Consider the following 17,058-nt stretch of genomic DNA (forward strand, 5'->3'; position numbering starts at 1 on the left):
AGTGCCGATGTGGTGACGTCATACCACACAAGGCTTCAGCTTCGTCCTCCCCATTGTCACAATCGACCTGCCCATCGCATATCGTTGTATTTGGCATGCATTCCGTTACCTCGTACATGATTGTACAACCCGGCAACTTAGTATAATCGGGCTGACACTCTTTTTTTGCTGTGTTAACAAAAGTAAACGCATCTTGAGTCTCGTCCAACTTAACTTTGAGCAGTCAACTACTGCATATAAAAAACATAGATGAAACTTTGAACTTAAAGCTACCAGAGATATCTGCTCAACAAATTCTTCAGAGAAGTGTTTTCTTTAGCGGTGGCAACTTTTGAATGGCGATTTGTTGGGAAGGTCATGCAGTCCTTATCCCTCTGAATATAGGGAAAAAAATATTTGTATAGAAATTTATGAAAAGTAATTGCAAAATTTCATTTCTGCCTTTTTTTGTGCTTCAGTTTACAGATCAAACTTGTGTTATTATAAATTTTGCCAATAATACAATGGAAGAGTGTACATGTAGGTGTCTTTTTACTGCGAAGTAAGACTTAGTGAGTGGCGTTACATGGATGTCATGGATGAACAAAATCCTAACGTACTGCAGTCGAGGCGGTTTTCGTCCTCACAGTCTGGATTTCCATGGCAATCACAGACCATGTCGCAGAGCTGTGTTTGAAGAATACACGTGCCGTCCGAACAAAGGAATTCATTGTTATCAGTGCATACTGGAGGTGTCGTGGGCGGTGTTTCTAGAAGGAAAAGCGACGTGTGGGGGGTCAAAATTAACACGCAGTTATGACCTATCCAATTTTTTACTGGTCTTTGCGGATAAGAGATCGAATGATTTTCAAATGAAAATATTACCAGGGAAAAGCCAACTATATTTTTGGATACTCACAAAGTAACTTCCAAATTTTTTAAAATGAAAATTGATTCGGTATTTACTTGTATATTTTTACTGTGTTTTTGTTCGTCTGAACCTGTTTAAGGTTTGAGACAAATATATATATGTACAGGACATTACTATCTCGTCCTATACGTTATGATTCGATACCATTTGGAAAGCTACTGCTTTGAATTTACAATTCAGCCCAGGGGCGATGCAGGTTTCCAAAATACTAAAAACAGAAATAAAACGGGTTTGGTCTAACTACTTGAAAACAACTAAGAGTGTTTCCAACTGCAAGGAGTTTTTCATCGAGCTAATATCTTTTTTTTCAAGCACGACCAAAAACCTTTGAATGACGTGAGAAATTAAAAGGGCTAAGAAAAATGAATGCTATTACTGGTGAGCTTGGAAAAAGCGCAGGAAATCTTGAAAAGTATCTGAACACAACAGTCACACTTCATATCCCTGTGCACGCTACAGTGATGCATTTCATACTATATACATGTGTACACTGTTGGGGAAATGACTCACCTGTCGTGGTTGGCTCTGTCCCTGAAGAAAACAAGAAAATCAGCATGTTTCATTTAGCTCTTACCTTAGTATGTACTTATCGACATTTTCATAATCGATAATTTTCTATCGATCAAATTCAGCATGTAACTGTTACAGATGTTGGAGACGACACTGTAATTGCAATTTCGATCTTTTGCTTATGGCTTTGCCAGTTAGAACGACAAAGGCATTTGCACTAAAAAAATCATTAAAAATCGTCTCGTGTTTATGGAAACATTTTACAGTTAAGGTACGTTACAGAAACTTATTTCTAAACTCTCATAAACTTTACCGATAATTTGAACGCAAAGAATTTATTGTATGAATGCTGACTTTCACAAGAATAAGTCGACGTAAAAGAGAAATATAAAACAGAGAAACTATTAAGACAAAGGATAAAACCAACTTTACCTGGAATTTCACAAATTTCCGCCTGAACATCGTAAAATCGAACCTCAGCCTCAGGGCTCTTTTTGACCACTCGGATTGTAATGCCGTCAGCAGTCTGATCCACATACTTGTTTTTAACTTGAATGGGTTGTGACGAATCCACCTCATTATCCTGTAAGGGCAAGATACATTTTTGAAGCCAGAAATGCACACTGTTTCTGAACATTTTCTTTATGTTTTTTCTCTTTTTTGCTGTCAAGCCTAAGTAAGGCGCAAAAAAATCAAATATATAAATAAATAAACATCACGTGACAAAATGTCAAAGAAAGTGTGGAAAACAACTAACCACGAAGACTATTTCGTCAACCCCATCCTTCACCACGGTCACAGTGAACCCGCTGATTTCGCCGTCCAGAATGAAGGAAATGGTCAGATATCTGGCTGCTTTCTTGATAGAGAAGAACGCGTCTTCGGCTCCAGTTGAGAAGTCTTTTCCTGAACCTTTGAGAGCGTTTTCTGGTGCAGAGTTTTCTGACGGTTCGGCAGCTTCAAGCTGGAACTGGTCCGGGTAGCCGACAGTGGTCATCATCTGTCCCGGGTTATCTCCCTCGCATTCTGAAAAACATACAAGCAACTAAATAAAACTTTCATTTTTCATACGAAGTACGGGAAATGACAACGGTATGTCGAGTCAAAACAGTCTACAGCTAAGGTAGGCTCACTCTGATGCAAAATAAATACACACACAAAAAACAATCTTTCAATTTGTTGAAAGTGTTAAACCTAGTGGGCTCAGTCTGGCGGACAAAAACGCATGGAGGAAAACAATGTTTTCATTTCCAGGTTGTGACGAACAGGACGTGACATCCGTAAAATGGGTAAACTAGCCACAGTACACTTTTAGCCAGAAAGGAAAAAGACAAACAGCAAAACAGTGTTCCCATTTCGATCGTAATGACCAGTGGCATCTCTAGTACATCACCTGAGACGATACCCAATTATTCAATATATTTAAAGACGTACAGCACAGAGAGTAAAAAAGGAAACGACAGTGTGAAAGATGGCAAATGGTCGCACGGTGAAATACAGCCTCCTGTCAATTTATCCCTGTCGGGGTTTTATTCTAACTTTGCATGTAAATACATAAATAGTAGCACTCTAAACCTAGCACCATGGCATAAGCAGAATTACGTAAAAAAATGTTAGTGATGTTAATTACAATTTATTAGACGTCACCGGTCTAAAATTACTCAAAATATTGTGTTGTCATCATATTTAACATACAAACACACCTTAAAATCAATGCTTTTTGTAAGAGTAAATGTTCACAGCCTGTGTTCACCGTGCAGGTTCGGCACTCACGTATTACCTGACTTAACACTACATTATTTATATTTACAATTAGTGAGTGGTATAGTAAGAGGAAATCACTTACTTAAAGGCATTGGTGTAGTCGTAATAAGCGTTGTACCGGGTGAGGCGGCTGTGGTCGATGGTTCTGGGACAAACAAGAAATACGTTGAATTATATTCACGGAAATACACTCAGAAAACGGAACACGTGTCTCACTTAAACTGCGTTAAGACACTAACACGGTTGTACCAACACTGACATGCGAGTCTCCAAGCTTCCCGTCTTTTATATAACACAGAAAATAGCCACTTTTGACCAGTTCCAGCGAAGAAAACAACGCAATAGTTGAATACTTTAGACATAATAATAATTTGCTTGTACATGTACGTGTGGCTGTGAGTGTTCTCCACCAGTACCATCTCTGATTCTTAGTGATGATACCTGTGGTACTCGCGTTAGTAGCACAGACTAACCGATTTGGGGCTAGTCTGTGGTAGAGTGTTTTTAAAATCATCGAAATCTTAAAAACGGGAAAGGGAACGTCCGGACAGCCAAGCAATATGGCAGACGGACGGACAACATTATGCAATGATATGCTCTGTCATTGACAATAGGTGTCTAAAAAAATCGCATTTAAAGAACGACACAGTCTAGTCAAGGGAGACCAAACCAAAGGAGAGGTATTCCTCTCCGTGTAAGGGGGAGGGGGGTCTAACCAGAAGAGAGGCATTAACTGCCACGATTCCTCTCTGTGCGGGGCAGAGGAGACCTAACCAGAGAGAAACATTAACTGAGTTTGGACAAAGCCCTCTTACCTTCCACAACGTCGAAGCAAGCTGCGACCAGGAGACTTTCGTAGATGACTGCCGCAGTAGGTGAATCCTTTTCTGCAGTAATTCGAATAATGTTTGTACCTCTTCCTTGAAGCTCCATGTCAACCATAACAACACCATTCTCTCCGTCATATTTCTGATGAAAAAAAAATATATATAAATATAATCTGAAAAGTGTTTTAACCGTTGGTGGTTATGTCTTAAAAAATAATTACTGATGGGCGTCAACCCATCACCTAGGCACTGCATGACCAAGGAGTGTCCCACCGTGGCTTGAACAAATGGGTGGATCTGTTACTCGGACACTGCTCATGATGGTTCGAAACTCAGAGAAGTCTCGGCCAATTTTTCCATCACTAGACTTTGTGTTACACTCGTTCCATATCTTGCCAGTACAGTAAGGTAATATTTTGCTGAAAGTAACAATGTTACCTGATCAAATGGGTTGTTGCCATCGGGATTGATTGTGACGGTCACGCTTGCAGCGCTGGAAACTTGCAGGACGACACGAGTTGTCCTGACGTTTTTAATGCCCTTGAATGTGATATCCAGAGTGGGTTTGACACTATCGTAATCCACATACGACTGTCCGGAACCCTCTAGAGCTCCGGCGGCACTGGCTCCGGTTGATGACGTCACTTCGATGTAAGCACTTGATGAATCCATATCAAAAGCATCGCATGCACCTGTCAAGGTAAGTCAAATCCCCTCAAATCCCGTGTTAATCATGTAATAGGCAGAATATAGCAGAAATATTTTTATTTCACTATTTATTGTTTGTGGATGGCTACTGCCGTCCCTCTGTTCCGACATTTTTTGTTTTTTCATTTTTCGCGGGGTAGAAAAAATCATGTTCAGGTTTTAGCAGCTGTAGTTTTCTGAAACACTTCCAAACTCCTCACAATGGTGGCACCGATGATTGCCATTTGATTACCTGTTTATTGATGTCTGGCGGTTGTCAGGAATATTTCACTGTCACTATTTCACGCGTAACACTCGAGGCAAACTGGTAAACAGTCGGGGGACCGCTGTCCCTCGCTACGAACTTGACAAATCCATTTTTAATTTAAAGCGACAGTCAAAATATTGGTAAGATCTTCTCACAAATCAAATAATCGTTACAGTGCCCGTCCCAAGAGGACCGAGCGTAATCCCTAAATATATAGGTAAATAATGTGAAATCAAATCTTTCATACATGATCACTATGTTGGCACAATGCATAAACAACTTTATAGACAAATCCTAAGCTGAATCAACAGCAATATTCAAAATTTTCATCTAACTCCGCGTGTAGCTTTTCGTGAAAAGCTGACACATAAACCAACAGGCAGAAAAACGGTTGCACCATAACCGCTTTAAATGGGGGTAAAGATAAAGTAATAACAAATGGCAGTGGAAAGTGTTATGTATGACTATTTAACGCCTTCATGTACTGTTAATCTGCGGACCTTTGTGAAACCATAACAGGCCCTGTTATATATGTACAGCGCGGACCTGATGGAAAGCACCTTGTTCAATGCTCTGTTTATTTAACTGGCTGTTCATTGGCTGTTAAACTCTGTGTTTAAAAATAGTTGAATCCACCTGGCACGTATATAAGCCGTGTTTTCTGTGCAGAGGGGAGGTATTTTTGCGGCATCCACTGGGAGCCAGAAGAGTGTGCGACGCTCTCGTATCGAGTCCATTATATTGATATGAGCTGGTGATGCCAGTTTCGTTTGTGAGGACAGATTTCTATGCCGGCACCGTTTGTGTACCACAGTTGTACTGATGTCTGGTTTATGTGAATTTCTGCGGAAGTCACGTTTATTGGTGTTCGGATCTTTATTATGATTATACAGTGTGGACTGTGTAATTTGTTTAACACGCTGACCTCACCTGACCGACAAGGTCGTCAAGGACTCTAAACTGAAGTTTTCAGTTTTGCAAAGGACGTTCGTTCTGCCACAAGGTGACATTACTCTACGTCTCTGAACGGCTCGTTTGTGAGCTTCTGCGGGAGCTGTGACTGATCTGAAGTGGATTATACCTCCATGCCTGTATTTACCCTGTGTTGTGCTCTGCGGGTGTGACGTCATTCAAAGGCTTGACTGTTCCAGTTCTGTGTAACCTGTGTTCTGTGTTCGTGTTCGCTAACCTGGCGAAGTACCTGTCTAGGACAATTTGTGACTTGTGTGAATTGTGTGTTTATCCCATGGTCTTTACGTTGGATTTCCTGGAATACATTCCTTGGGATGCAAAGGTGAACTGGAAACTTGTAAAGACCGGTAATACTGATGTGTATGTTTATGTTGTTGTTGTTGAACTGTCTGTAAAACTGTACGTCTCATTTTAGATATAAAGCATTTTTTACATTGTAATATTGAGTCACTGAGTCTGTTTTCTGTTGCTGCTTTCAATACCGTAACTAAAGATAAGACACTTACAGCCTTCCTCGTCTAGTCCATTACCACAGTCGTCGTGGCCATCGCACTTGAGACTGTCAGGCCAGCAAGCCTTAATGGATGTCATATTACAGCTGAAGTATCCATCTGTACAAGGTCCTATCGGGTAAAAAAGCAAAGGCGTTAGGTGTTGAAGTGACGAACAGGTTAAGACTACATGGAAGTTCTTTACTGGATATTTCAGTGTTGTAGGTTATAGGATCAGAAAGACCAGAGATCCTAAATCTACTGAATCATACCGTGCCATCGGTGGAAATAGTCTTGTATGAAGTTCCGAAAATCCGAAGATACGAAGATATCAGGTCTTAGTTTTTGTTTCAAACGGTGTCATTTGTTATGGGTTTGGATTTCCTATCCTGGAATTTTCTCTCAAACCCTTACAGAAAATCTAATTTGCATTAATTTAGTGCTGGTCTATATCCAAAGTAGATCTCGCGTGAGTAACCCCAAAACCGATTTTCACGCCAAAGAATATAACACAATACAATCATCAGTTAGACAAAAAGATTGTATATACATAGATAGAAAATCACCTAGAAAAGAAAAGAAATTATAACATGTTTAAAATGTAGTCAGAGATTAAAAACGAATAAAATATGAGTACTGCATGATGTGATATCAATTCAAATCCCTGAGTTGTTCCCGAAATTATACCTTTGCAGTGAGCCTCGTCTGAATCGTCCATTTCGCCACAATCTTGGGTTCCATCGCAGTAGTATTCCATTGGAATGCACTCGCCTGAGTCGCAAGAGAATTGGTGCAAACCGCACGGTGGTGCAGTCGCTTCTGAAAGGAGAAAATGAAAAATTTTAGCGATTTGCAAGGAAAGACCAAGGGACATGTAGTAACGAATCACTACACTGTGACTAAGAATTTATTAAACTACCAGATGATAGGAACAATGTCGAGAGAGAGATCGACAACACTAAAGCTGAGGTTGGAGAAAGATTTATTTATTTATGTGATTGTTATTTTACGCTATACTCTAGAATATTCCACCTTTGGCGGCTGCCATAATGGCGAGAGGAAACCGACCAGAGCCCGAGGGAAACCCACGACCATCCGCAGGTTGTTGCCACAATTTTCTAAGTACTACCGGAAAGGGCTCCCGCATGGGCTGCGCCTGAACACAAAACAATCGCATAGCTGAGATGCTTTTCAACCTCAACGCTAATGTAGCACGCTAAACAACTTGTCACGAACAACTTGCAAATCACGAAGTCTTTTAAAAACATTCTATTGTTTTCAGTTTTGATTCGAGTGATCGTGGTAGTCATGCGTTTGGATCTGGACTGGATCAAACCGAGTGCTCCAACGGAACTCAAACAGGATTGGTCACCATGTAACAATGTAACAATGTAAGGATTCCTTGCTGCAACAAGTTACCAGTGGATATGTAACGCTTCACTCTGGAAAGGTAGCACTTATTTTAACCATGATCCATTGACCTTAGGACACTTACACATTTATTTACGATCTCCAGCACTGGTGTTAAACTAGCTTATTTTTCGTGTTAACTAAGGGATAAAACACAAATATATAATATGACGTTGAATTGTTTACATTCTTATCAAGTTAAACTTTTCACAAAAAGAACATTTCAAACGACAGAAAAACAATTGCACGGTGTTTGACAGAAATTTACAAAACTGCAGAACCCTATTGCTATATTTTATACGTTCTATATCCTGGGTGCTAACCTGACTGTCATCCTTGTCGCCAAATGTCAAACGCCAAATGTTTGTTTGAAAAAAAAATAAAACAACAACAACGAAAATAATCCTAAACAACGGAAACTCCTAAAACTTTAACTTGCACTAAACACGGACTACTACATTACAGAGACAAGAAATACACGCATGACCCATTATTTACAGCTGTACACATTACGATGTATAACAATCCTGAATGAGTATTTCCATAGATATAGTAGGTGGAACTCACCGCATGCCCACTCGTCACTGCCGTCCAAACAGTCCACGTTCTTATCACACAGGTAGTCTTCTGAGATACAGAAGTGTTTGTCCACACACTGGAACTCTCCAGCTTCACACGGACCAGCTGCAATTTGAGCAAGGATCCAGTGAGAAAATGTGTACGCAATGAATCATTAGCTTACCGATTGTCAGAACAATCAAACGCAGGTATTTATCATAGGAGAGGTATAAAAAAATTATCATTTGTGGATATTACTCTTTGTGTCGTCAAGAATGAATGTTCTTTGACGTTAGACTGTCTGCTTGCAGAGATTGCTGTGGATAGAGTGTATAACATGCCTGAATGGTAGGCTACTTGACAAATCCCTGTTTCGACAAGGCTTTATAGTGCTTTTTAAAAAAAAAACTGTTTGCGCGGTGTTGCGCTTAATTTACAGACTTTATTTATAACGTAATTCTACTGAAACTAAGACACGAATCTGGACATCCCGGTAAATATCAGATAAAATGCAAAAAGTTTTACAGCTATCATGCTAAAAACAACTACCCTGTATTAAGGATATTCCTATTGTGGAAAGCCCAAGAAAAAGGAACGACATAGTAAAGAAAAAGAACAACGGAACAATTTTTTATCAAAGTTTCTAAGTAAAAAAGATCGCCGTAAGACATGGTACAGTCAATAAGAATGTAATTTTTCGGCATTTTATGTTAAAAAAAATTGATAATAATTTAATAATAATAAATAATACATGTATTAATAATAGTAATCATTCCGCTACTAAGACAGTACATACCACACTCCGCTTCGTCAGAGCCATCGGCGCAGTCCACGTGTCCGTCGCACTCATATCGGGCCTGAATACAACTGCCGTCGGAGCAAGCAAATTCGTCCTGCAAGCATTGGCAGCCTTCACCAACACATTCAAATTGGCCGGCCACACAAGTGCTAAAATGAGAAGAAACAAAGGCTCGTAAATGCACAGTTGTACTTTCCCCTTGGTGTTAACCTTCTAAAGCAAAATTGCTGTAGTGTGACATGTGAATGTAAGTTCTACAGATAACCGTTTAATTGTACATCCAGTGGGTCAGACAGCATCGATACATGGGTGAGGGGTGGGGAAAGGATGGGGTGGCGTGGGTTGTTGGAGCGTGTGTGCTTTTGTGTTATGACTGTGACATTCACATATCTGAATGTAACTATTCATTGATCATATCTACAGGCAAAAGGTGGCTTTTTCTGAAGTGAAGAAAAGATATAAAAGAGTTTCTGTCGGGTGGCGTTTAATATCTCCTGGGTTTCTATCAGCTTTTGAAGTACCATGTATTTTGATCTAGGAAAGACATCTTCCACATCGACGTAAATAGATAAAAAGTTGGATTTTCTAATGTGGAACGCATTTATAACATGAAATGTTATAAATATACACAGTCACACCAGTTACTTGTAAGGCAAGCGTTACATTGTTTCACTTGTAGAACAAACGTTGCATTGTTTCACTTGTAGGACAAACGTTACACTGTTTCACTATGAATATTAGCACATGACAACATGCTAATTCAAGTTTGACTTACCAGTTTCTGCAGTTTTCGTAAAGAATTGCCCCTTTGGGATACATCACGCCATTCAAGGAGCATGGGCAATCTTCGGCGGGGATACACGAACCACCTTCCAGAATAAAACCAGCACATATTTTCAACTGGATAATCCAATTTTTCGTTCTGATATAGAACAGTTGCACGTATGCGTTATAAACTAACTGTATCCATGTTAATAAGAAGCAAAGAATTTTGTTTACAGTATGCAGCTAATAGTAATTAATTTTAAAGCATAAACTATAAATCGCATGACAACATAGCATCAAACCTAGTTGTGGCCGTGGAATAGTTTCTAGTTTATCTAGGGTAATATCGCCTAACAGTTAGGCTAGGACATCTTAAACCACAATATTCGTTACAGCCTAACATCGGGGATTACATATGAAATATTCATATCAATAGAGTGTTTTAACTTTAATGACGATGGTAAACTATAGTCTCACATCCGTCAAATTGCATACAATTCGTTACAGGGGAATTATCTATGGAAATATTTATATCATCTCGGTGTTATGTCTAGAAACAGGGGTAACCTACAACATTCCTTTTAGCTTAAAATGAGGACATGACGCAAGTCTTAGAGACCGGTGCTTACTGACCTGTGCGTGCTGAAGGTTTGATTTGATTTATTGGTGTTTTATGCTGTATTCAAGAATATTTCACTTATACGACGGCGGCCAGCATTATGGTGGGTGGAAACCGGGCAGAGCCCGGGAGAAACCCACGACCATCTGCAGGTTGCTGGAAGACCTTCCCACGTACGGCCGGAGCTGGACTTGAGCTCACAGCGACCGCATTGGTGAGAGACTTCTGGGTCATTGCACTCCGCTAGCGCGCTAACCAACTGAGCCACGGATGCCCTCGCGTACTGAAGGGATAATAACTATCTTACCATTCTCCACCATGCCATCGGGACAGTAGCAGCCTTCCATACAGTGAGTGGAATGACAGTAAGCCTCTGGATCAGCTCCGATGTTCTTACACGTCTGCTCACAGGGGGAGCCACATGGTTTGTACACGTACCCGTATTCACACTGCATGGCTGGAAGGTTAGAGGTCAGATACATCAGAATACACTTTCATTTCAATCCATGTGGTTCATCAAAATGTACAGTTAACAAGGTGTTGATGCGTTCTGTTGTATATGCGTATATACCCAATGTATTAAAGACAAATATCAATTAAATATCTGGTTGGGTGAAAACTCACTAAAGGCCAGTTTTATCTTATTAATTACGTACAATTAAGTAGCATAAACTTTGGCAATCCTACCAATTTTAATTCAATTAATTCAATATCAATAAGTTTAACCGATCGGATTTGAACTGGATTTCTTCTCATATTTAAGGGCGCACCAAATAATCAAATGTGTAAAGAAAAATAACTGCACTCTATTTCTATCTCCAGTTTTCTCTCTCCCCGTCCCCTCCACACACACAAACAGCACCCACCCACCACCCCATACGTTATTCATTTCATTCATTTCATATATGAACAAGAGCCAGGCATGATTGTGGTTCCTTCATGATGAATTTTAAATGTGCTAGATATGGCAGTTGTAACGCGAGAGCTAAAAACTTACGACAAAGGTCCTGGTGCCTCCATTTGACGGGGTATCCAATTCTGTTACACTCTTCGGCAAAGTTTGCAATGGCTGTACACAGACACTCACAGTCTCCACCACGATCGCAGCTATAACACGTGGGCAGGTATTGTCATTTACAACAACAGCATGAGGGCACTTATTGTCATTTATAACCGCTTTTGTCATTTATAACCATGGTCAAGTATGCCGTTTGCAACCAAACACGTGGGCAGGTATTGCCATATTTAAAACAAATCTCACAGACTACAGCAATCGAGGTTTGTCGAACAGACTGTATGTTTTTTCGTAATAGTTCCAAAGGAACAATGTAGTCGTCATGAGTGAATGAAGACTTACTGGATTATTTTGCTGACTCAAAAACCGTTAGTTATGGGCGGAGGTGTTTACACATTAATCCCGCTTGGAAAATAGTTTACCTTCTTTGAATTATTCATGTTAGACATAGTACTAAGAATTAAGACCCATTTCAGATTCACCTATTATTTATTTTCCTTTATCAATTCAATAACTGAATAAAAGGATATATTTTCAACGTATCGTAATAACATAATATTCTCCAGTTATTAAAATGTTGGAATATCATTATTCAAAGGAAAAGAGCAAAGATGTAACTGTGAATCCAGGGCCCGGTTGTTCAAGACAGGTTTAAGATTTCACACCAGATTTAAAGTTTAAGCCAAGTTTTCAGTTTTGTACTTAGACTAAAGAAACTTTTGTAACACTATATTACATATGAAGTAAAACTGCTGCTGTTATACTATAACTTTTGAGAACTACAGTGGCTGCTGAATTTGGCCGAAAAATTAAATACAAAATGTGACTTAATACCAGTATTAGCTAATACACTTTCGAACAACTGGGCCCTATACCCTGAAGACGTCAAATAAGATTGTTACCTGCATGCATCAAACACACAGTCTGAATAGAATCGCTCGACGGTACTGCTAAGCATACTGGGGTTGTTTCTGCAATCTTGGAACACTGCACCAGACTTGATGATGCTACAGGAGGAAATAGCCCACGGCTGTCTGTTAGCATGCTCCGCCTGAAACCGGAAGAAACGAGCACTTTATTGATATTTCTACCAAACTGTACAATATTAAATTCTAACGACGGCTACGCTGAACGAAAAGTCGACAGTTATTTAGTATTTCTCTAATACTTAGGTTGCCTCCCCTTTTCTAGGGTCTATGGCTTTGACGGTAGGTTCTGGTTGAGCTGTCCAATGCGGCTATCATTAGCAAGTACTAATGTGATGGAATTTAAGCAACCCTAAGAATTAACTGCGACAACACCGCCTGTGAAATTACTTGCATGGTTGCACTGCTTCTGAATCATCGCAGGTTCTGAAGACAGAACTTCCCACAAACATTAACTCACAGCGACAGCGTTGGTAGACTACGACATTTTGCGAGTCAGAATAACAAAAACAACAAAAGCATCAAGTTTCTGGTACAGCTACGGATACAACAGTAATGCTTCCTGTCACATTTGAAGATGTGCCATAAAAGGTCATTATCATCTAAACGATACACGACAAAAAAGCGTTCCATACCAAGCAGAGGTTTCCTTCGACGGGTATTTCTTGAGGCTTTGTTGGACACAAGGTGGTTGCCCAACTGTCAGCGAACACATTGCTCACAGACTCGACAGCGCCGGATTTGGATTTATAATCGTCGTCAGCATTGCCGTTGTAGTTACCACAAAGACCCTCTAGATTCTTGTCCTTCCAGTCGTTGGTGAGGTGAATGTACACTCTGGTATCTGCCAACAGGGAAACGGTCACATGTAAATCTGTCATGCGTTACAGAGCGAGATTAACTGGTCTCAAAAGCATACTCAGTACCTTCTTACTAGTGCATTTATATATCTGATTAAGCTGCTTGTTTTGATAAAGTTCCCATGTCATTTTCTTCAGCCGTATATCATATGCATGATGGTCTACAAATATCAACCGACACATTCAGAGCATGCGCACATCGTTGCTCCTGCATTTTTTCTACTGTCTAGAAGGGATTTTCTACTTATTCTTCTGCTTGTATACTCAATGAAATTCCGAGATCATATGCAGATACAACTGCTTTCATAATGGAAAAAAGGAAAATGTTATGATTATTTATTTATTATTTGATTTGTGTTTTACGCTGTGCTCAAGAATTTATCACTTATACGACCAGCATTATGAATTATGATGGGAGGTAACCGGGCAAACCTTACCACCTACGGCGCTATGATTATAGAATGTTATCTGTTATCTATTGTATTTACATCATAGTATAGTGAGAATAATTATAGAATGGGTTGTGAAAGAGTGAAAGAATGCATTACCCTATAAAACGAAGTGCACTTACGTGAATCGAACTGTACAGTGAGACCGAAGTCAAAGAAAAGGTGGTAGAATAGTCCAACTCGGCTGACTCGGAGACCAGTGGTATCGTATGGAAAGTTGGTAATAGTCCTGTCGTTAACAGTCACACCTTTGCCTCTCAGCATGTTGATGACCATACTGTCGACGGTGACAGTCACGCTCTTGGTGCAGGTCACGCCCGTGACACCGCACGCCATGTTTGCAGTCACGACACTGAAGCGGCCATCAGGATCGGCCACCATGATGTACTCACAAGCACCTTGGAAAGCGTAGGCCTTGCCGTCAAACGTCTTGTAATGAGGATCTCCGGAAGCCGTGCAAGTGACTGCAAAAACAACCCACATTCATTCAAGTCACGTAAATCAGGCTTCTTAACAAGTAGATGTACATTGGTATATATTTGTTAGGTGTGTGTGTGTGTGTGTGTGGCGGAGGGAAGGTATATACAATTAAAGCAGATGCATTGGGTTGGGCATACAATCAGGTTAAGAGCACTAGGAAGAGAATCAGTTAATGAATGGTTAAGGCTTAAGGCCACTTGGGCTACTTTACAGGCTCTCATTAAACCATGTTAATTTCTATGAAAGGAAGCTTAAAGCTCAGTAAGGCATAAAAGGACATCCTTCCTTGCATCATTAGGCCCATTACATATGCGTTTCTTGAAGACCATGCTATGTGTGGATTAGAATTAGCACACAGTACAGCTGACTGCTTCTACTGTTCAACATTTATGTAACGAATACATAAGAATGTCATTGTTTTCAGGGTTTTTTTTTGTAATCTTCGAAAAATTATTTCGTCTGTTTGGACATTTCACCGCGAATATAAAATAGTGAACAACAGATATTACTCAAGGTAAGTGCATCAGCTACGGAACTACGGTAGGAATCAAGGCATTGTTTTTACCTGGGCAGTCGTATTCTCGGGTCTGGACCCATTTTCGCTGTCGGCAGGTGCTGGAAACAAGAAAGTATATATGAAGTTTACATTTGATCACTAACTACAGCGAAGCTTGGCTCGGTAACGTTGTCCTTATTTTTACAGCACGGTTCCAGGTGGTTTTCACTTTGAAGGCATCTCCTGGACGTACGAATATAAATCTGAATCCTGTCGACTGATATTCTTTCTACATAATCACGCTTTTTAAGGTGATGCGCTATCAAAACACGAAAATTACTCACATTTCCTTACAGCCAACCCTGATTGACTCCTCTGGCTCGTACATTTCTGACCCGTACATACAGGGACATTCGTCAGGCTCCACACACAATCCCTGGCAAAACGAGAAGCAGATTACAACCGAGAACACGAATAGGAATATTTGGCTTTTTGAGGCCATATCGAAAGTGGTATTGGTATTTTCGTACAATCGTGACATGAACCAAAGCAACCAATAATCTCCCTTAACAGAGCCTTAAAAATACAAACAGTGTCATCGGCTTTTGCAGTTTTAAGGCAGTTCAACATTTGTTTGAAAACAATTAATATTATTAGGTGTTTTGTATATGATGAAGTGTTATTTCACGAGTCCTTGCTGTGTTGAAAATCCGTATTGGACGAGGCGCCACGGATTTCCAACACAACGTGGTTTCCCTAGAGGAAACCGGAGTGCCCGGACTAAAACCGGAATGCGAGGATTAAACCACCGACCCTCGTACATAAACAAACCACCTAACTTAAACCGGCTGACCGTGCTTCACTTCGCACCACTTCAGTTCACCAGTTCACCCTGCATTTTCTTTAGCTAATTCTGCTTAAGCCATGGTGCTCAGAAGCGTGTAATTTGCTACTATGTAAGCTATTACACGAACAGTTAGAAATAATTAGCAAGAGGCCGTGCTTCACCGGTTACGTGTGACCGTTTGTCAGCTATCACACTGTTATCACTGCTCTGGTTTTACTCTCTACGCCATATGTCTTTAATTATATTATACGTATACTAAAATATAAGTGGCTTAGGATACTTACGGCTTTTGTCATGATCTTAGTTCCGTTACATCCACAGCCCTCATCAAATCGCTCTTCCTGGCAGAGAAAGTTGCTGTCGTAGGTCAAACAAGATCTCTGGCAAGAGGACACAGAATCCAGCCAGACTTGACTCTTGGGGCAGACGACGCCTTCTTTACACGTACCCTCCCCACATTCCCAAGCACCATTCTCACATTTACTGTAATAGAAACAAAAGCCGTATTTAGTGTTATCCTGTGCTAAAGTGTTTTCATACAGTAACGTATTGTTTTATATACATGTACTCATTCAAAAAGTGTTCTTTTATCCATTTCCAAGATGTACTAGTACAGTAACGTATTGTTTTTTATACTCAACCGGACGATTTTATCCAGTGTAAAGGTATATTGGTACAGTAACGTATTGTTGTTTTTTTTATACTCAGCCGAACGGTTTTATCCAGTGCAAAGATATATTGATACAGTAACGTATTGTTTTTTATACTCATTCAGGAACAAAAGCAGTGCAAAGGTAGTCTGAGATGGCTCTGACTTTAGGTTGGGCAAACTTTTGTTCGCCCAAGGATGGCCCCAAACCAACGTCATAATGAGCCCCATACACAAAACACCAGATACAGTCGTCTGCCCTTGTCAGAATAAAGTATAAAGACATTGACGGAATTAAAGGATTAACCGACGGCTTACCAAGATGTACATTTCATCATGACTTCATCTCCAGCGCGAGAGACTGGAAACTCTGGGTTGTATTTGTTGTAGCAGGTGCAATCGGCTATATTCACACATTTGCCGTCTTCATCTACCAGTTTATCATCTTCACATTTGCACCCTCGGATCATTTCCTCGGTGCAGCGGACGTCTGGCATAGACAGAGCACGGCATTCGCCAGAGCACATGGAGGCGCTGTATGTATAGAAGCTATTTTCTCCACAGTTAAGTCCTGAATGAAAGAAACAACATTCAACTTATAACCATCCTTGCATTCTCCTTATCATCATGCCTTATGGCGCTGTGTAAGACTACTTACACACTAATACCATATTCCATTATAGCGAATTTCAGAGAATAAAATTAATCATTAAAACTTATTCCAATCCAATAAGTATGGCTTCCGCCATTATCGCT

At 40.1% G+C, this 17,058-nt stretch overlaps 1 protein-coding gene across 1 annotated transcript in view; it reads right to left on the reverse strand.

The window, feature by feature from the left end:
* Nucleotides 1-17,058, reverse strand: part of LOC135478101 (uncharacterized) — a 90,008-nt gene that overhangs the window by 55,763 nt on the left and 17,187 nt on the right. The window contains exons 18-39 of the mRNA XM_064758372.1: nucleotides 16,621-16,873; nucleotides 15,938-16,136; nucleotides 15,151-15,242; nucleotides 14,876-14,925; nucleotides 13,953-14,294; nucleotides 13,157-13,365; nucleotides 12,498-12,646; nucleotides 11,578-11,687; nucleotides 10,888-11,037; nucleotides 9,972-10,065; nucleotides 9,194-9,345; nucleotides 8,407-8,523; nucleotides 7,117-7,248; nucleotides 6,445-6,561; nucleotides 4,450-4,703; nucleotides 4,000-4,153; nucleotides 3,267-3,329; nucleotides 2,178-2,446; nucleotides 1,853-2,003; nucleotides 1,421-1,441; nucleotides 600-749; nucleotides 25-168 (exon numbers count right to left, since the gene is read on the reverse strand). Coding sequence (XP_064614442.1) covers nucleotides 25-168; nucleotides 600-749; nucleotides 1,421-1,441; nucleotides 1,853-2,003; nucleotides 2,178-2,446; nucleotides 3,267-3,329; nucleotides 4,000-4,153; nucleotides 4,450-4,703; nucleotides 6,445-6,561; nucleotides 7,117-7,248; nucleotides 8,407-8,523; nucleotides 9,194-9,345; nucleotides 9,972-10,065; nucleotides 10,888-11,037; nucleotides 11,578-11,687; nucleotides 12,498-12,646; nucleotides 13,157-13,365; nucleotides 13,953-14,294; nucleotides 14,876-14,925; nucleotides 15,151-15,242; nucleotides 15,938-16,136; nucleotides 16,621-16,873 — 3,372 coding nt within the window. The remainder of the gene's footprint in view (nucleotides 1-24; nucleotides 169-599; nucleotides 750-1,420; nucleotides 1,442-1,852; nucleotides 2,004-2,177; nucleotides 2,447-3,266; nucleotides 3,330-3,999; nucleotides 4,154-4,449; nucleotides 4,704-6,444; nucleotides 6,562-7,116; nucleotides 7,249-8,406; nucleotides 8,524-9,193; nucleotides 9,346-9,971; nucleotides 10,066-10,887; nucleotides 11,038-11,577; nucleotides 11,688-12,497; nucleotides 12,647-13,156; nucleotides 13,366-13,952; nucleotides 14,295-14,875; nucleotides 14,926-15,150; nucleotides 15,243-15,937; nucleotides 16,137-16,620; nucleotides 16,874-17,058) is intronic.

This window comes from Liolophura sinensis, chromosome 11 (genome assembly GCF_032854445.1).
Source record: "Liolophura sinensis isolate JHLJ2023 chromosome 11, CUHK_Ljap_v2, whole genome shotgun sequence".
In the NCBI taxonomy this organism is placed as follows: Eukaryota; Metazoa; Mollusca; class Polyplacophora; order Chitonida; family Chitonidae; genus Liolophura; species Liolophura sinensis.